Source organism: Diadema antillarum, unplaced genomic scaffold (assembly GCF_040938485.1).
Source record: "Diadema antillarum isolate AM-2024a unplaced genomic scaffold, OU_Dant_1.0 seq00001659_RagTag, whole genome shotgun sequence".
Taxonomy (NCBI): domain Eukaryota; kingdom Metazoa; phylum Echinodermata; class Echinoidea; order Diadematoida; family Diadematidae; genus Diadema; species Diadema antillarum.
In genome coordinates, this window is record NW_027272359.1 from 680,011 (window position 1) to 697,719 (window position 17,709).

Sequence of the window (17,709 nt, forward strand, 5' to 3'; positions counted from 1 at the left end):
TCAGTTATCACTTTCCTCGACCCCTGCATGCAGCCTAAAAAAAGTGCATCATATTTCAGAGCAGATTTCGGCTCTGACTTTTGCAAAAGGCCATCCTACTTTGATAATGAATTGGTTCTGAAATGGGAGAGGGCGTAATACGGATGTTAGGGTTTTTTTTGTTTTTGTTTGTTTATTTGCTTTTTGAGCTACCGGTTTGCAGTCTCACCAAATGCGCAGTAAGTGGACAGGAATTCATCAGTCATTGCTTGGCATTCTGACTGACCTCTTCCGACTTCAGTCGACAATTTTCTTTTCTTTTCAACACACTTAACCTATTCTGACCTTTGCAATGACTCACTTAAAAGAACTTCGTAGGATCAGCGATGACAAATAGGGTTGAACACCAGATTCTTGTCACACATGTCAGGTATCAATTCATGATGAATTAAAGAATAACTGAAACTTGAAACTAGCATGTAGGCAGCAGGGAAATTGCCTTCTGCATTCCATGCATTATATTAGTGATACTACTTGTCCAAACTTTGCTGAAGTTAGCTGCACCACATGGGGGCCAAAAGTAAGATAATTGAAATCGTCTGCTATATAATAGCTGATTTTCCATCCTAGATAAAGGTTGAACAACAACAACAACAACAACAAACAAAGACAAAACAGGCTGCAATATTGCAAGAGAATTGGACCCCGTTTACAGTGCGGGGCTGGGCCGAGCCGCGGTCGAGCCGCGGCCGAGCCCAGCCTCAATTGCGAGGCCGGGCCCCGCAATTTTGTCCGTTTACACTGCCGGGCTCGGCCGCGCTTTTGATTCAAACCTTTCAATATTTTGTCGTAGTGGCGCTCTGCTTGTAAACAAATGCAATTTGGTATTGTCTGGTTTTCAGACCCTTTGCCAAATGAATTCCGTGGCGACGAAGTCGCCGTTCGGGCAAAGGCCTTTGCCGAAGGAAAGAATCCTTTGCAGGACAAAACCACCTTAAACTATACTAGTTTTCGACATTGAGGGGGTTAATATCCTGAATAGCGAAAGATACAGGCAGAGGGTTTGGAAGCCAGACTAAAATTGGCCGCGCAATTGGCCGCGCTTTTGGCCCAGTTTGCGTTTACACCAAGAAAAGGCCGGGCTCGGCCGCGGCTCGGCCGCGGCCGAGATCACCTCCAGAGCGAGGCCAAATGCGAGGCCAAATTTGGCCTCGCAATTGGCCTTTTGCGCGTTTACACTGAAGCGGGGCTGGGCACGGCCGAGCCTCGCACTGTAAACTGGGTCCAAGAGTCTCGAGCATTCATTTTACATCAAACAATTGATATAATGATGTCCAAAATTACCATGTTCATGAAAGTTTTACATCTTAAGGCTTCTAATAATCATTATGTTTCACTGGGTTCTCTAATTTTCTATGCTCTTCAAAGGATGCAAAAAGCATGATGCAATGTACCATTGTTATAAAATTATTACAAAAATTAATTTTTATTGACAAGTACACAATTCACCAACTTTTTCACCAAATATTAAGGGTAATATCATTCCCTGCTTTCTGAAAGAGGTGAGTCAAGTACTCCTTAAATATGGTAGAAAAGTGAAAGTATATATTGAATTTTCTTTATATTTTCTTTATACTGTTGTTCATAATCATGTCATGAAGTGTAGAGTAGAAATCTCGTTATCAAGTGATAATAGCATGGAAACTTTAAGGATTCATAACTTCTGAATTGATTGTCCAAATTTTCCTGAAACTTTCACTTATGTGTTCTACTAATATTGCTGCTTGCACTCAATCCATATCTAAAATGACACATGCTTCTCAAGGACATTGATATGCAGTGGCCAACAAGATTTGAAATATTCATTCAACAGAATCAAAAGTAACTAGGAAAGCACTTGGAGAGCGCAGACCTCCGCTAAGCAGCTCATTTCCACCCATACACGCATGCTGAAAAATTGCCCAATTTTCCAATGTAGAAACCTTTTCTTTACATCATCTGCTTCCAGCTTTGCAGAGCCTTGCCCAAGCAGAGCACACATTTTAGGGCACACATGCAAACCTCAAATATGCTCAGCTTGAACTCCCAAGGTCACTGACCCCGTCTGCCAAAAGACAAAAAATCTCCAAAAATCCATACAAATTCCCGCATCACTACAAAAATTCAATTGTCTGTTCCTTGTGTCATTATCAACTTTTCCTGCAAGTTTCATTCAAATCCATTCACAACTTTTTGAGTTATTTTGCAAACAGGCAAACAAACAAACAAACAAATGCCAATGATTGATGGCACATTACAAATGCTGTATTCATTATCATTTTATTATCATTACTATGACTATTATCATTATGATTAATATTACTATGATTATAATTATTGTCATTTTCATCACTACTACTATTATCATTACTACTATCATTATCATCATGACATAATGTTGTAGCAAAGTGAGCCTTCATCAACCTACGGTATTTTTATTATAAAGGTCATGAAAAAAGCTGATAAAATGTCCAGTACAGTACTGTCAATATTGTATTCCCAGTTTTATACTTTATATCAAGATATATCAATATTAATGTTTGAATACTGATGTTGATCAGATATGTTAAATGACATCATGTTCCATGTTTTATCATTTTAGCAACATGATGTCTCTCTTCTGTCTTATATGACATTTAAATGTGTTTATGAAATTGTATTGTATATCTTTTTTTTTTTTAGTAGAAAACATGTGAGCAAACCAAATATCCTTGATATGGACAAAAAATGATCGGAATGAATGAATGAATGCAATGAGGGAACTTTGTATCTCTTGTAGTAGTTCTCAAATCTCTCCCTGTCATCTCTCATATCCTAGGTCTTTCTTTTTTTTTTAAAGTAGATCTGGGTTTTAAGTTTATCGTGGGCCTCTTGTCAGATTAAAAGGGGAATAAGGCATCTTTTCACCTCGGAGGCCACCGTGTGTGTCAGCTTCCATTAAATGCAGTGTGCAAATTAGGCTTCTTGCGGTGAGCTTTTCTACGAACAATCCTTCAAGCGCAGCCCCTGGACAAGATGAAACATCTCGCTACAAACTCTATACAGTTCCTGGGTGAAGGACGGTGCCACATCATGTACACAGAGATACATGAATTCAAGACATTGGCGTGGTGTCAACCAAAGCTTGAACCCACAACCTTCAGATCAGAGGTCGAGCAATTTTGTAACGAGACCGGAATGATAACACAGCTGTGGGAAATTGTGTTACCAGTACCACGTCATCACGCTCGTAGTAAAAGCACTTCCAAATTTACGGTTAGCGCTGTGTGCCCTTTGACTCTTGATCAGTATCATTTTATATAAAGGATCTGCCCCTGGAGTCAACAACATGACACATAATCACTATAATTCAAGCACTTCCAAATTTACGGTCGGAGCTGTGTGCCCTTTGACTCTTTATTAAAACCCATTGAGGATGGACTGATTCTGCTACAGTAAGTATTTCCCATAGACACTTGCCCAAGTATACTCGGGACTTGTCCTCAACGGGTTAATGTCATTTATAGAGGACTGTCCCAGGAGTCAACAATGTGACACACAATCACTATAATTCAAGCAATTCTATGTCTGAACGACCCCTTTAATTCAGAGGACAAAGGTATGCTCCTGTCTGCATACTCTATCAAAAACGCAAAATGAGAAAAAGTTACATTCTTTCTTTTGTCATTATCATTCACTCACAGATTGGTTGGGTAGTAACAAAAAGGAAATTTTATTTGGTTTGAACAAACATACACAGATCAAACACTTTTTAATGAGCTACAGAGACACGAGAGCTGCAAACTGTATTGATTTCAATAGCATAGTTTAACAGTGCAATACCATGGATGTTATCGTCATTGAGCTCAGTGATATTATGAAGAAATAGACGTGGAATATGAAGAAAGGTCTGTGTGGGAAGACAACAGCTGCCTGGATTTTGACTTTTTGGATACAAGTCTGTGTGCCTCGGTTATTCAACCGCAGCTCGTTCTCCAACACAGGAAGTGAGTCAGGACAATATTCCATCTGGCAGAAAGCACAGCGCCCCCGACAGTGAACGCCACAGACAATGATCCCCCTTGGCCTTTAAGACTTTCACTACCAAGAGGGTGTGATGTTGGCATGGTACAGGAACCAGTGGGGGTGGGGGATAGGGGATGTTTCAGCAATGAACAGCTTAAACGAGACCATAAAAGCACTTCTCAGAGTAGTAGAAACAATGCAAAAACAGACACTCCTTGTGATGTTTAATTTTTGTGTGAATAGTAAGACACTAAGCATCAAAGCTGAACCCTCGTTAGTCCACCATGAACATAGAGTATGGGAAAAGCCACCAATGGCAGAAAACTGAAGTCATATCTAGAATTTCACTTTCCTGAAGACTACAGAAACACATTATTGTCAATCAGAATATCAGATAAGATGAGAAACATTACAATGATCACAGGGAAAACTGTTCTAGACATTTTATTGAGTTTCATCATCCTTGCAGACGTTGAATTTTGCTGGATGCTTGAAATACGATTTTACCACATGAATAATGCCAACGTACGACTAAATCAATACAAAAGTGCTTCAACTGTATCATACCCACAATGTATCTATGATCAACATGTCTAGTACCTCACTAATACCATTGATTACAGACAAAGGTCTCATCAGATATTTGATCGTGATGATGCTCTGAGGTGCACCTTCGCGGCAAGGCTTAATATAAACACCAGACTACCTATTTTACTGGAGATAATAACATCATTACGCCCACACACAGCATTTAGCAGAGTGATAATCTTTGGGTATTAAAAGAATAGCTCTTTTGTGGAAAAGAAGAATAGGGAAGCCTTACAAACCAATTTCTAAGTGCTGGAAACAACACGCGCCCAGATACCATTAAATTACACTTTTCACTAACAAAAGGCTTCACGAAACAATCATGTCACATGATATCATGCAGCTTTTCAAATATTAATCAAAGCTAACAATGCCTGGACACAAAAGCGTATTTCTTCTCCTTTTAATTCTTACTTCCATTAACCCATCTTCATCATTACACTGATATCAACCCACTCTTTGTTATATCATCAGCTGAGAATCAGAAAGACGTTATTACAATATGCAGGAAGGGGGGGGGTATTGAGAATCTGGTATCATGTTGTATAGCTTGATCTCTTCTACACTGCAGCATCAATTTTAAATTATTCTCATTTTCAGTAAAATATCAAAAAACAAAACCACAAGGACACTGTTTACTCCTTTATTTGACACAATATTTATAAATGTACTTTCTATTTCATGAAAATTCATTGATTTGTTTTTATCAAACACTCGTGAAAATCTCAGAAAATATGATAGTGCCCTTCTGCCTCTCAGCTGAAGATATATTCTATTTATATATTCTATGTCATTTGCTCCCAATAATGTTCCTCCATCTTTTAAAACATTCCTTTCTTTCTCTTCTGCTTTCATTTTTGCTACCAGTACGACTAATGACTCTCAATGGATTCATCACTTCTGTCTGGTCAAATGATTTGGCTTGTACAGCCATATCTTGCATTTGTACTCATGACAACTGTAGTCTACAACTAAACCCCACTCAACAAGAACTTGATTAAGTGTCTCATATACACTCATATCCATGTGGCTAACTGAACTGGGCTGAGCAAATAAATAATCACCTGTTACTAGTGACAGTCCCAGTAATCACTGCTCTGATTCACTTCTACAAGAACTAAAAATTGTCTGATTATTTCCAGTTTTTAAGAGTCTATTTTGCATACAATGTATATTGATACCATGGCATGTGAAGGCATGTGTTGTTGTAGTCCCTACTGCGGTCTTGTACCATAGACTATTTCCAAATCAAGTGAAATGAGGCATTCATACATTATGCAGGAGCTAATACTAACATCTTGTCGGCCGAAGTATATCTCTTGTGAGGAACAAGATAACATCATACACCACTGTCCAGAATCATAAAATATTCAGCAATGTGTGTGTGGGGGGGGGGGGGGGGGGGGAATAGACATGATGTTGCATGAAATAAATATACGGCAAAATAAATCATACATGTAATGCGTCCATCTCCCTTGTTGTGAAGTAGATATCATTCGATCTGCATTAGGGAATTGTTGAGATGACCAGAGTATACAATGTGCATTATGATGCCAATGATAATAACTACAGCAATGATAATAAAAAACAGTGACATCTTTCTGTCTAGAGGCAAGGGTGGAAGCTCCAGAACTTGATGTCTAGTATATGTTTGAACCACAGGGTTGGCTTAGGGAAGACAGACTGTAGTGGACAATGTGGAGGGTGTACACCCTCGTCCAAAACTGTTGCAGACATGAAACTGTTGCTAGGCAACCACCGTAGCCCGAGCGTGGGTAGACCAGGCACATGGGGAGATGACTCGCTTTATAAGAGCTAGGCAGCAGAAAGGCATTTAAATCCATCCAAACTCTGCAAGAACTGAAACCTTTTATACCTCCCCTCCAGCTATGACATCATCGGGGTCACGAACTAGACGAGAGCTGTCGGATGAGCTCCTCCAAGTGTGTCAGCTCTACGCATCGGGGAAACGAAGGTTGTAAGGCAGATCGTCACTCCACCTTCCGCTGTTATCACTGCGAACATCTCTACTAACAAAGAGCTGAGTGCCTCTGCAGACGAGTCTATTCAGAAGTCGCTTTTCATCTTCGCAATCGAGAAGTGAATGAAATGCCAGTGCGTGAAGAAAGATAACTCAATAGATGTGTGGCAATATCACTACAGATCACATCCTCATTCGTCATTGCAGTAGGAGAAAAAAAAAGCTCTTTTATTACACGGCAGTCACAGTCAATCCATCCTCACCTTTTCAAAGCCCACTAAACACTGTATATGCCAATCCACACAAATACACCTACTGCGTGATAAATGCATTTTTTTTTTTTTGTACATCTAGCAGAAGCGTATCATCAGTCTACTATAAACACACCACAGAACTCAAATATTCTTGTCAAAGGGATGACAATCACATGTTGGATGTCGCCAAAAAGATTTGGAGAAACCTTGCCATTATTTCAAGTCGGTAAGATTGATAAATACAGCACGAATTTCCACTTTTAATGTACATACAATGTACACTCAGATGGCTGAGGATCTGTGGCACATTAGAATGTACTTGATCTTAGATACAATAAGCGAAAGGATACAGAATGTTTAAAGCTTATAATAGGGGTGCACCAAAGAACAAATGCCCTATATTCAGAATATGCTGTTATGAATGCACTGAGAAAAAGAAAAGAAAAAAAGAAAGAAAAGAAGTCATACCTTGTATTCCTGTTCGGCACTGCGAGGGCTCACTTCATACTCAGGCAGGAACATCGCCTCACTCTGGGGAACTGGCCACGTGGTGCGCGAGGCCAGGTATGGGTCCGTGAGGGATACCACACTCCGCCTTCTCCGCGACGTCCGCGACCATATTCGCTGGAAGCTGTGGTCACTGGAGCTCCGACTAGGAATCTGTGTTCACACACAAACACATTAAAAAAAAAATCAAACCTCATTGCAGAAAAAACTAGATATATCGCTACGGCTACTGATATGCCTCCGCCATAATGCATGGTTCTCCTAATAGGTCTATAGTACAATGTCTTGACAATGTGTGATGACAGTTTCACACAATTGGCAAAATATTAAAATGACAGGTTTGACACAAATGTGCTGAATGTTCACTTTCCTAGAACTAGGTTCAATTGGATGAATGATTGAAATGTCAGAGTGCAGGTATTTGGGGAACTGATGATTTTTACTTGACTTTTGACCCTTTTATAAGTTTATGCATTGAGTAATTTTCAAGGTATTGAGAAAAAGTATAATTTCAGTATCAAATGGGAAAATAGCATTATCTAAACCTGGCCTTTGACCTTTGACCTCACAGTTCCAAAGAGAATCACTGTTAGGTTGAACATGCATAAATATGTAAGTTTCATGACGATAACTTGAGTTACTTTTGAGATATGGAGGAAAAAGTGCAATTCAGCACTTTCATTTGACCTTTGACCTTTTGGCAAGAAACTTCCCACAGAATATATATTGGGTAATACATGCCATACATCAAGTTAAAAAAAAAAATTTTCAGGCATATTGCATCTTAAGGAAAGTAGTGATATTTTGAGGAGTTGACCTTGACCTTTGACCCCCCTGACCTTTGACCCATGACCCCTAACTTCCCTAGATAATCACTGCCTATCGGTACAAGCATATATACTAAGTTCCATGAAGATACCTTGAACCATTTGCGAGATATGGAGAAAAACATGAAATTTCAATTTTTTTTCACAAAATAACCTGTGACCTTTGACCTTTGACCCTGTGACCCTAAAATCCACACAAAGTATTATCCCCCAAGGATATACCGTCATACCAAGTTTGATGTAAAACCACCACACGGTTCTTGAGATATCGACAAAAACAAAACGGGACGGACGGACGTACGGACGGACGTACGCTACTACGGACGGACGGACGGACAGACGGACGGACGGACGGACGCTACGACGGACGGACGGACGGATGACCCGAAAACATAATGCCTCCGGCCACTTCGTTGCGGAGGGCATAAAAAAAACAGCAAATTGTAAATTGAATTCAAATTGTCATCTTCCAGGACAACCTATTGAATGGCTGTCCAACGTTTCTTCATCCCACCAAATGCCTTTCTGTTAGAACAATCACAAGTTTTACATTTGTCCACTCTACACTCATATCATGTATGATTTTTAAACATCTTTTTCCACAGGAGAGGGTTTTGTAAAATCGTGTACTTCTTTCTTTTCTTTTACTAGCACATGGTTCAACTTGACTGTCCTGCACTCCATTCCACTTGTGACATAAATGCGTCAATATCACATATTCAAGAGTAAATTCTGATATTCAATAAAGGTAGATTGAAAAGAAAAAGAAGAAGACAAGGAAAATTATACTCTGCTTCATTTGGAAGAGGGTACATGTACTTCATACTCTGACTTGCCATGATCCACTCCTGCAATTTAAAACCAAAATATATTCCCTCTTGACAATTAAAATGTTAGTGGATTTGAAGGGAATAGATGATTCATGCTTAATATATATTATATACATGTAAAAAATGAAATATAAAAGTTATGTAAGCAGCACATATTTTTGATATGTCTATAGGGCATCATGTCAGTTGAAATATTACCTATGAAATGACAGTTTTGAAGAATATTGTCTTTTTTTGTCTAGCTTAATGATATTTCCTTTAAGGTCCTGCTTGTATTTTGTTTAGTACGATGATGCAACATATGAGGATGATGATTCGCAGGGTTAGTATGAAGCAATATATCTGTTTTACAGCATATTTACTCCCTCAGGGTATGGAAACTGTGAACAGTCCCTTTAAGTCTGCAGATGTCTCATTTGCTCTATTTGCTATTGAAACGTTTTATCAACCGCAATTACATCAAAGTCAATGGCAACTTGTAATGCAGTGGAGCACTTCACTTCTTCATACATCTTACAATACCTCCCTCACCTCCTTTGCCTCGAATATAATCTATATCTTGTAGGGACAACGGATCATTCCAGCCTTTTAACATTCAATCAATAATGCAACAAGGGGCCTGGATGGCTAAGAAATGATTCATAGTCTGCAACGGCAGACACACTTCACTACTTTATCTCAATGGGGTGGCCATGTTTCAGAGTAATTTGAGCCTAAAAATAGGGCCTATTGATAGTTGAGACTTCGAATAAATAAACACAAGCTCCCTGGTGGAGCATCATCTTTGCTGCAGCAAAAACAAAAAATAAAGAATTGAAGCAGAAACCTGAAGATTGGCCCACAGAGACTTCGCAGCAGTCTTGAGCTGCAACCGCCCGGGCGCAGCTGACCGTTCATCCGTGGAAACGATACAATTGTAAGGCGAGGGGAGAGAAATCCATCGGACACACCGAAGAGCACAAAAGACCCCGAGGGTCGGCAACAAGTCAATATTTAAATTTCCCTCGTGGTGTGTGGGGGAAACCTAGATAGGGAGACCCTTTAATGTCTATCTCAGACACGGAGCACGCAGCTCATAAGTAAATGGGTTTCTTACATTCCATTTTTGTGACACACCATTTTCATTTCTAGAAATCCCATGAGTAACTAATTTGAATGCTTGTACACTAGTTCTACAGTGATCATGAATTCATGAAGTGGAGCAAGCAAGATGTTACTTTCCTTTAAGGCTCTTCTTCAATCTTAGAGAAATGCAAGGATAAAGAAGGAAAGACAGGTGTATCATTATTATATTTATACCACCCTCTTTGCTTTTGTTTAATGTACTTTTCTTTTCCTGTGTCTTCAATACTCATATAATTTTGCCATTTTCACTTACATCGTGTACAGACACAAACACACTCTCATACATACAGACACATACATATGCTTTTTATCAGCAGATTTAATAATAAACTTTATAAGTGTGGGTGCATGTGTTTCCATTTCAGAATGATCAATCTCATCGAATACTAATGTCTAATATTTGTTTAGTATAAAATAAATAGACAATAATTCTAACTTTAACTAAGATTCTAAAAAATCCTGAATAGCCTGATATACATATTCATGTAATTTCATCCACTATACTTCCATTTAAATTCTCATATTCACGGATTCATTGTTTATTCAAAGCAATAATTTATTTCAGGATTCAATCCCAGTACTTTCCATAATTGCTCATATTGATATGAGCAATCATATGGTATCACTCATTGTATATACCCATCAATTTCATATGTGGCTTCATTGTGGCACACAACACAACAAGAGAACCTGAAACAACGGAAGACACTAGTTGCCTCACAAATCACACTTTTATTCAAGCATCAAAAGATTATTTAAACAAATAAACTACATGTACATTATATCATTCAAAAATTATGACATAGTTGCATAGAAAAAACAAGCAACTCACCAACAACCCATTGCTGAATCTGTGCTAAGCCTATTTTAATACACCCCTCTCCCCCCCCCCCCCCCCCCCCCCCTTGCCATCAACTGTGACAATATATCCACTATGTCAATTATCCAGCGAAAACAATTTACGCTTATTCTTTTTCCTCCCTCCCCTCTGGGACTAAATTTAGATGGGCTGTGACTAAGAAAACCCCTAGCAAATCTGAATTGTGCAGCACGGCAAACTCGCAGGTGCCTGTCATAAAACCCTGCAACATCAAGATCACTGTCGTGGCGACGATGTCTTCGTAGCTACGCAAGACCTGTGTCAACTGCATGTGACATATGACACAAAGACTTTATACAATGTAGCTTTCGATCCAAGCGCAGGCTTTGTAGAAAGGTAGGGGGCAGAGGAGCCCACCTACGTACTCCTGTGCCAGAAGTTACCGATGCTACGTCATAAAGAACCTCTCAGGATGCAAATAGTTATGTGGTAACATCTCCGTTCTTCAAAATGTATTCTTTCAAATAAGTTTAACTGATATAAACACCACACACAGAGATCATCTTTGATAAAAACTGCTTTTCAACTTTGTCAAATCCAGTGGTGACATACACTGTAGAGATTTCCACAGTTTTACAGGAATTCACATAACAGCACATGCATACTAAATATTAGCATATGTTCTTGTCACTAGAAAATATCTAAAATATCAAACATGTTTGTTTGTTTGTTTCATTAACCATCTGAGAAGATGGCTAAAGAGTCCATATACAGCTGCACTAGCCGGTCTTCCTCTGGGTCCAGTCAATTGTGAGGCTGGACCACTTCACTGGGATATGCACCCTGCTCTTTGCGATGAATGAATGAAGCGGGATCTTTTACAGCATGTACATGAGTTGTGGACTCTCTCACACACTGGACTTACATTTTTATGTCTTATCCAATGACAGAGTGTTTCATCTCTTACTAGAGGGGACATTATGATTACACACAACACTACTCAGTTAAGACTTGTTCTGAACAAATTTGTGATGAAGATAAAGCCGCATACTCCATGCAAATTTGGGAAAGGGTGGGGATGGGGAAGGGATGCCGCATGCACTGGTAACCATGACAATATTATAGACCATGCCCATTTGCTCTTCCCCTCATCTCCTTCCTTTCATGAGGACAGCTTTCTTATCTTGAGATATTAGGCTCAACACATTCATAAATTAGAATGATCAGTTTATGGATCGCACCGCAAAATCGAGTTTTAAAAAAAAACTTGGTGTGAACGGGCCTCACTGCATTATATAAAGAAGACTAGAATGGGGGGGGGGGGGGGGGGGAGATCACACACTCCTCTGAAAAGATTTCTCCAATCCCTCCCTCGGTACCCCCTACAGGAGTGGGATGCTTTGGTATCAATCCCCTGCCCCATGATGGGATTATGTGGTGGCCGCTTAATACCATTCCACATCCCTGTTTCAGGCAACATACATGTACATGTACTTTGCAGTACACGATAGCCATGGATACATTTTTTTTTTGGGGGGGGGGCAGTATGTATTATACTATGATTCACGTCACATACTCACATTATTCAAAAGGTGAAAGTTAAACTGTCTTAAACCTTCAGGATAGGTTGATGTACATGAACATTTGGGTTTTTTTTTAAGAAGAAACTGGCAAAATGTTGCCCCCTGTATCTATTTTAAAAGTTAGAAAGCAAATTAAGTAAATACCCTCATCAATTAGTAACTTTAATGATTTCTCTACTTCCCTCGGAAAAAAAAAATTCAAATAAAATCAGAGTTCAAAATTTAGTCTCTGTGTTAGAGGAATGACAGGTAAATACACACTGAAATAATTCAATGTACTTTTATAATTCTAAACTGAAAACAGCCAACTTCCAGCATGCCATGGTACTTTAAAAAACAAAAAACAAGAATTAGCAAAGAAACAAACTAAGGAAAAAAACCACCCCTTCGAAATTTCTGCTCTCTGGGTATTGTTATAGTCCATGTGGCAACTCACATCTCTCTCCAATCACACCTTTGACCTGTTTCATGACATACTATCCAATATTTGCACCTTTATACATATCTTGTGGTCACCATACAACAACTAACTGTCTTGACAGTGGATTGGTTGCTATCAAGTTGCCTTCATACTGACTAAAATACCGATAATCACAAATTGCAAGTATCACCAAGTGTAACACAAACCAGAGCCCTACATCACACATACTTGCGGTCGACTACAAGTTTGTTCAGCTAGCCACTGAGTCAAGGTCGACACCAGTTTTACAATCAATTGCAAGACTTTTACCATGAAGGGGCCCCTAGAAGTGAGGCCAATAGACATTTGACTTTCATCCGAGTAAGTCATGACATCATAGGACGGGTAAAAGACTTTGCGGCATGACAGATGATTCACGCTGATGACGCTACGCGGAGAATACCGCCATGGGGGAAGAAACAAGGTAGGAACCCTTTCTACAAGGTGCATTCCACCCACAGCATGCTATTGCAATGCTAATTAGAGGCGACTTATTGAGTTTTGGGGGGTCATTAAGTTTGTGTCGAGATATGACTACTCCAGCTGTGTGCGAGAGAAATGAGTATGTACTGTCTAAATTGTTATTTAAAGCCTTCTAGCTTCAACCAGTCATCAAAAGCGCCCGAGGTGTTGCCGCTAATGGGTTATATATGATGAACACCTACACAGAAGATAGGTTAATGGCAAGCATAGTTGAAAAAAGGGCAAGGTAAGGCTCTTGATAATACACTTTAGTTCTCGGGTAGACTGGCTCCACATATAATAAATGGAATATTACTAGGAGATTTTCCAGGGTACAACTGACACTCACTGTAGGTGTAGGTTTGACCCTGGATGTAATACATCTGATTTTCATGTGATATCCTTAACCTTGACCTATCTAATTCCAACATAAATACTGGTACAAAACTTTTGGAAAAACATTTGATTTCATGACTGGAAAAAAAGGAGGCAATGATATTTGCTACAAACAACAGATTATAAGCCATGCTTTTTTTATGTTCATTATTAACACATGTACAATATGCAGTATGAAATATAAAGGAGAAAAAGAGGTTTCTAGTTTGAACAACTTTTTGTGATGCACCAGAGGTCAATTCCTCCCCATGTTTATAAAGCTCATGTAACTACTGTATGTACACATACACTTTGTTTCTTTCTCTACAAATAGAATGTAAAATGGAACCAACACGAGGATTTCACAAGACACACTGTAAGCTCCTTGTGTCATACATGTAGCATGGAGTTGAGATCCCTCGGGCGGGGTAATAATATTAACGATGCCATGAAAAGTTGTCCGTATCTGTACACTATCCCATTAGATATACCATGGCATGAAACTACACAATTGGCATAAATGGCCACTTTATGCTCCAGAGCAAATTATGAAATACCGGTACAATTTTTATTCAGCTGATTAGCAGATTTGTCGGTATCATCAGGTCAGTAGTCATTGGTCATCAAATTCCTTGTTGTATGTACAACTAATTTTCTGTCAAGCCTCAGCCTGAGTAAATCTAACAACTGGGTGCATTTGGAGTTCAAAGGCAAGTCAACTTCAGTTGACAGTTTCTGGAATCAATAAATATTCCTCATTTCGTCTTCTTCTTCTTCTGCCAGCCTGTTTTGACAAGTTGAATTGATTCTTTCTTGCCATGCCTTGACAAAGAAATTGAAATGCACAACATTCCTCCTTTTATCCGAGACTTGGTGCAGTGCCCCGCCCCCGGTGTCATTCTTCCATTCATATTGATCCAGACTCCAGTCGGCGTCAAAACTACCCGCCTGGATTTCCCCGGAGCAAACAATGTGTTCTTCCCGAATCATTGCCATGAATATTTGCTCTTTCATCGTACGATGAATGTGTCATTTCAAAGAGGCCAGCATTTATATATTCTCAAGCTATGACAATACCATACAACAATCCCGTATTTGATAAAGGGAATTTTGTAAACAGTTTATCTTCATGGTGAAAAGGGGCGGCATATTTCATGGCCTTGTGAAAGTGTCAAATCTGACAGTATCTTTATGGTAAAAATATCCTTGTTCCCATTCTCCATTTTATTTTGCCTTGCCTGTTTGTCCAAGTTCAAACATGCAACTACATTAAAATTCCTCAATATCTTTTTTTTTTCTACCCACTCCCACTCCTGATCATGTAAAAAAATGAAAAATAAAAAAATGAAAAATGATCATTTAGCGATGGTACCTGTCAGCACGTAGGTGCAAGTGATTATTAGTACAGTACTCTCCACGTAATCGGGTATCGCTTAAACGGGTACTCCATTTAATTGGGTAGTAATGTCAAAATCAGTTCCAATGCACATTAAAATTACCTTGATAATTGGGTTGCCTCTCTGCATAAATGGGTAAAAAATTTTCTTCTAATCTAATTTCTACTCACATTTTATCGCAGATATGACACTTTAAGAAATCATGAATGTCAAATTTTCCACGGCTAATGGCATTCTCTGCTTGAGCAAAGAAGACGATCATTTGGGGAGTGATTAAAAATGAAAACACATGTACCAGTACCGACTTGCCACACGTAAACGAATATTACACATGTACATGTACATACTGTAGCTGACACTCACAATTGCACAGACAGACAGGAGTTGAACACACTTCACTTGCGCTCCGAATGTGCCTTACAAGCACGCGTGTTAAGCATACAGTGTAGGTGTTTGGTGCAGTGTACAATGCATGTACATATACACATTGTGTGTGTCCAATGTGAATGAGACGTGTTCTTCTGTTAATTGGGAACTCCGCTTAATCGGGTAAGAAACGTTCTGCCCGAGCCTACCCGATTATGCGGAGAGTACTGTAGTATATTATCTGTGCATTTGTGCAATATTCAAGGAGTCACATTTAATGCACACAGAATATCTTTTTACTTCACATGTAGTCTGCATGACAACATTATTAAATCTGAATAATGATCTAATACAGACCTGACTAGAAAACACTTTCTGCAGTTTATTTTATCATGTTTGTTTATTTGCTTGTCTTTTTTTTTCAATTTAACTCCATTAAAAGCAGTTACGCCCTAGATCTTAAGGATCTCCTCACTGAATAAACAATCATTAATTGATTTATGGGAGTCATATTTCTGCTCTTAATTGAATAATACCAATGTCATCATCATATTACACCTGCCATATGCAGGGTCAGGATTTAAATCGATATTGACACTTTTCCCTCGTGTGAATAGCCCAAATATTTGGCCCAATATCAACATTCCTCAAAATGAATATCAATTGTGCTACCTGAACTGCACAAGTTCTATGCGCTTGACTTTGCAAACGATAATTTCAGGCATATGAAAAAAAATGGCATGGTAACCTTGAAATTTATCACGGTAACTGCACACTAAATCATAATGAAACATCTGTATTCACTCATAAGATGGAAATGCACTGAACCACAGGTAACTTCCCATGCACATTTGGCAATATCAATTGATCTCAAGAACAATTAACATTTTCAACCCATGACTCACTCATTTGCACCTGTTAGAATCTCAACATTCTTGTGTTGATTCTTCTCCCAGGTACCTGCAGAGAATCATGGGAAATTTAATTTCCAGGCACTTCGTTTTGTTATCATATTTGTGAGATAAAAATCAGGCAAGCCCCCTGTACCTCCAGATTTCTGGAGTTATGGGCCCAATCCGGTTCCACGACAGTTGCTCCAATGAAATATCTGCATGCTAAGCTAAACATAAAACCTACCCAAAAACATAACTCGAACCCTAATCCTAATCCTCACATCAAGCTAAACCTAAAACCCTATGGGCAATTCCGCAGTTAGGTGGACATGACATGGATAAAAGAAATGTGCCTCTTTATCTTACTCTTTAATTTAGGTATCAACTAATGCCATGGATGTTCACCAATCACTAAGGTCTTTCAAATTCAGTAGATTTTATTTTTCGTATTTATTGATTTTGCGAGATCTAAAACCATCATTTAAAATGTATAGGTGGGACTGGGGATGCTGAAATTCACTTAAATGCAAATTACAGCGGGTTGCTTTGAAATTTTTTCCTCAAATTTTTGCTAAAAGGTTAAAGATGAATACATTTAAATACTCCAGAAGTCATGTGACATTTTGTCAATTACAAAAGGATGAAATGACCTGCGGAATTACTCCTGACAAATGTAACGTTACTAACCGTAACGTTACTAACCATGCATTTGGGGGTCTAGCTAATAAATTATCGGTTGAACTGCTAAAAATATTTGCATGAAGATTTGTCATGATGCAATAATTGAAATTAATGCAACACTTTGTTTGACGTAACTTGAAATTTTGCACACTTTTTGTTACAAGACATTGATTTTTTTGTCATGTCCTTTTTTCGTAACGTTACTAACCAGCCCTTTTAGTTGCCATAGCAATTCTAATATTTAATGGATTGTACTCATTCTTTTCTATATCATAGTCCTGGGAAGGATGAACATGTTTTAACATGATTTTGACTGGAAATGAATAAATGGTGATTTAGTAGTAAAAATAAATATCTAAATTTCTTTAAATGTAACGTTACTAACCGCGGAATTGCCCCTATCACAACACCAACCCTAAGTCCTTGGAAAAAATAAGACTGGAACAGTTGTTGCAGGAACAAATGTTGTGTCATCCCCAATCCACATACATGTATACAGAGAAGAAGTTTGAATTATTTTTTGTTGTTGTAACAAGC

The 17,709-nt window shown here is 38.7% G+C and overlaps 1 protein-coding gene across 2 annotated transcripts in view; it reads right to left on the bottom strand.

Annotated features, from left to right (window-relative positions):
- LOC139711428 (ribosomal protein S6 kinase-related protein-like) overlaps positions 1–17,709 on the bottom strand; it is a 117,353-nt gene that overhangs the window by 96,589 nt on the left and 3,055 nt on the right. For both annotated transcript variants that reach the window (XM_071623311.1, XM_071623310.1), the window contains exon 2: positions 7,315–7,506. In XM_071623311.1, the coding sequence (XP_071479412.1) occupies positions 7,315–7,506 (192 nt within the window). The remainder of the gene's footprint in view (positions 1–7,314; positions 7,507–17,709) is intronic.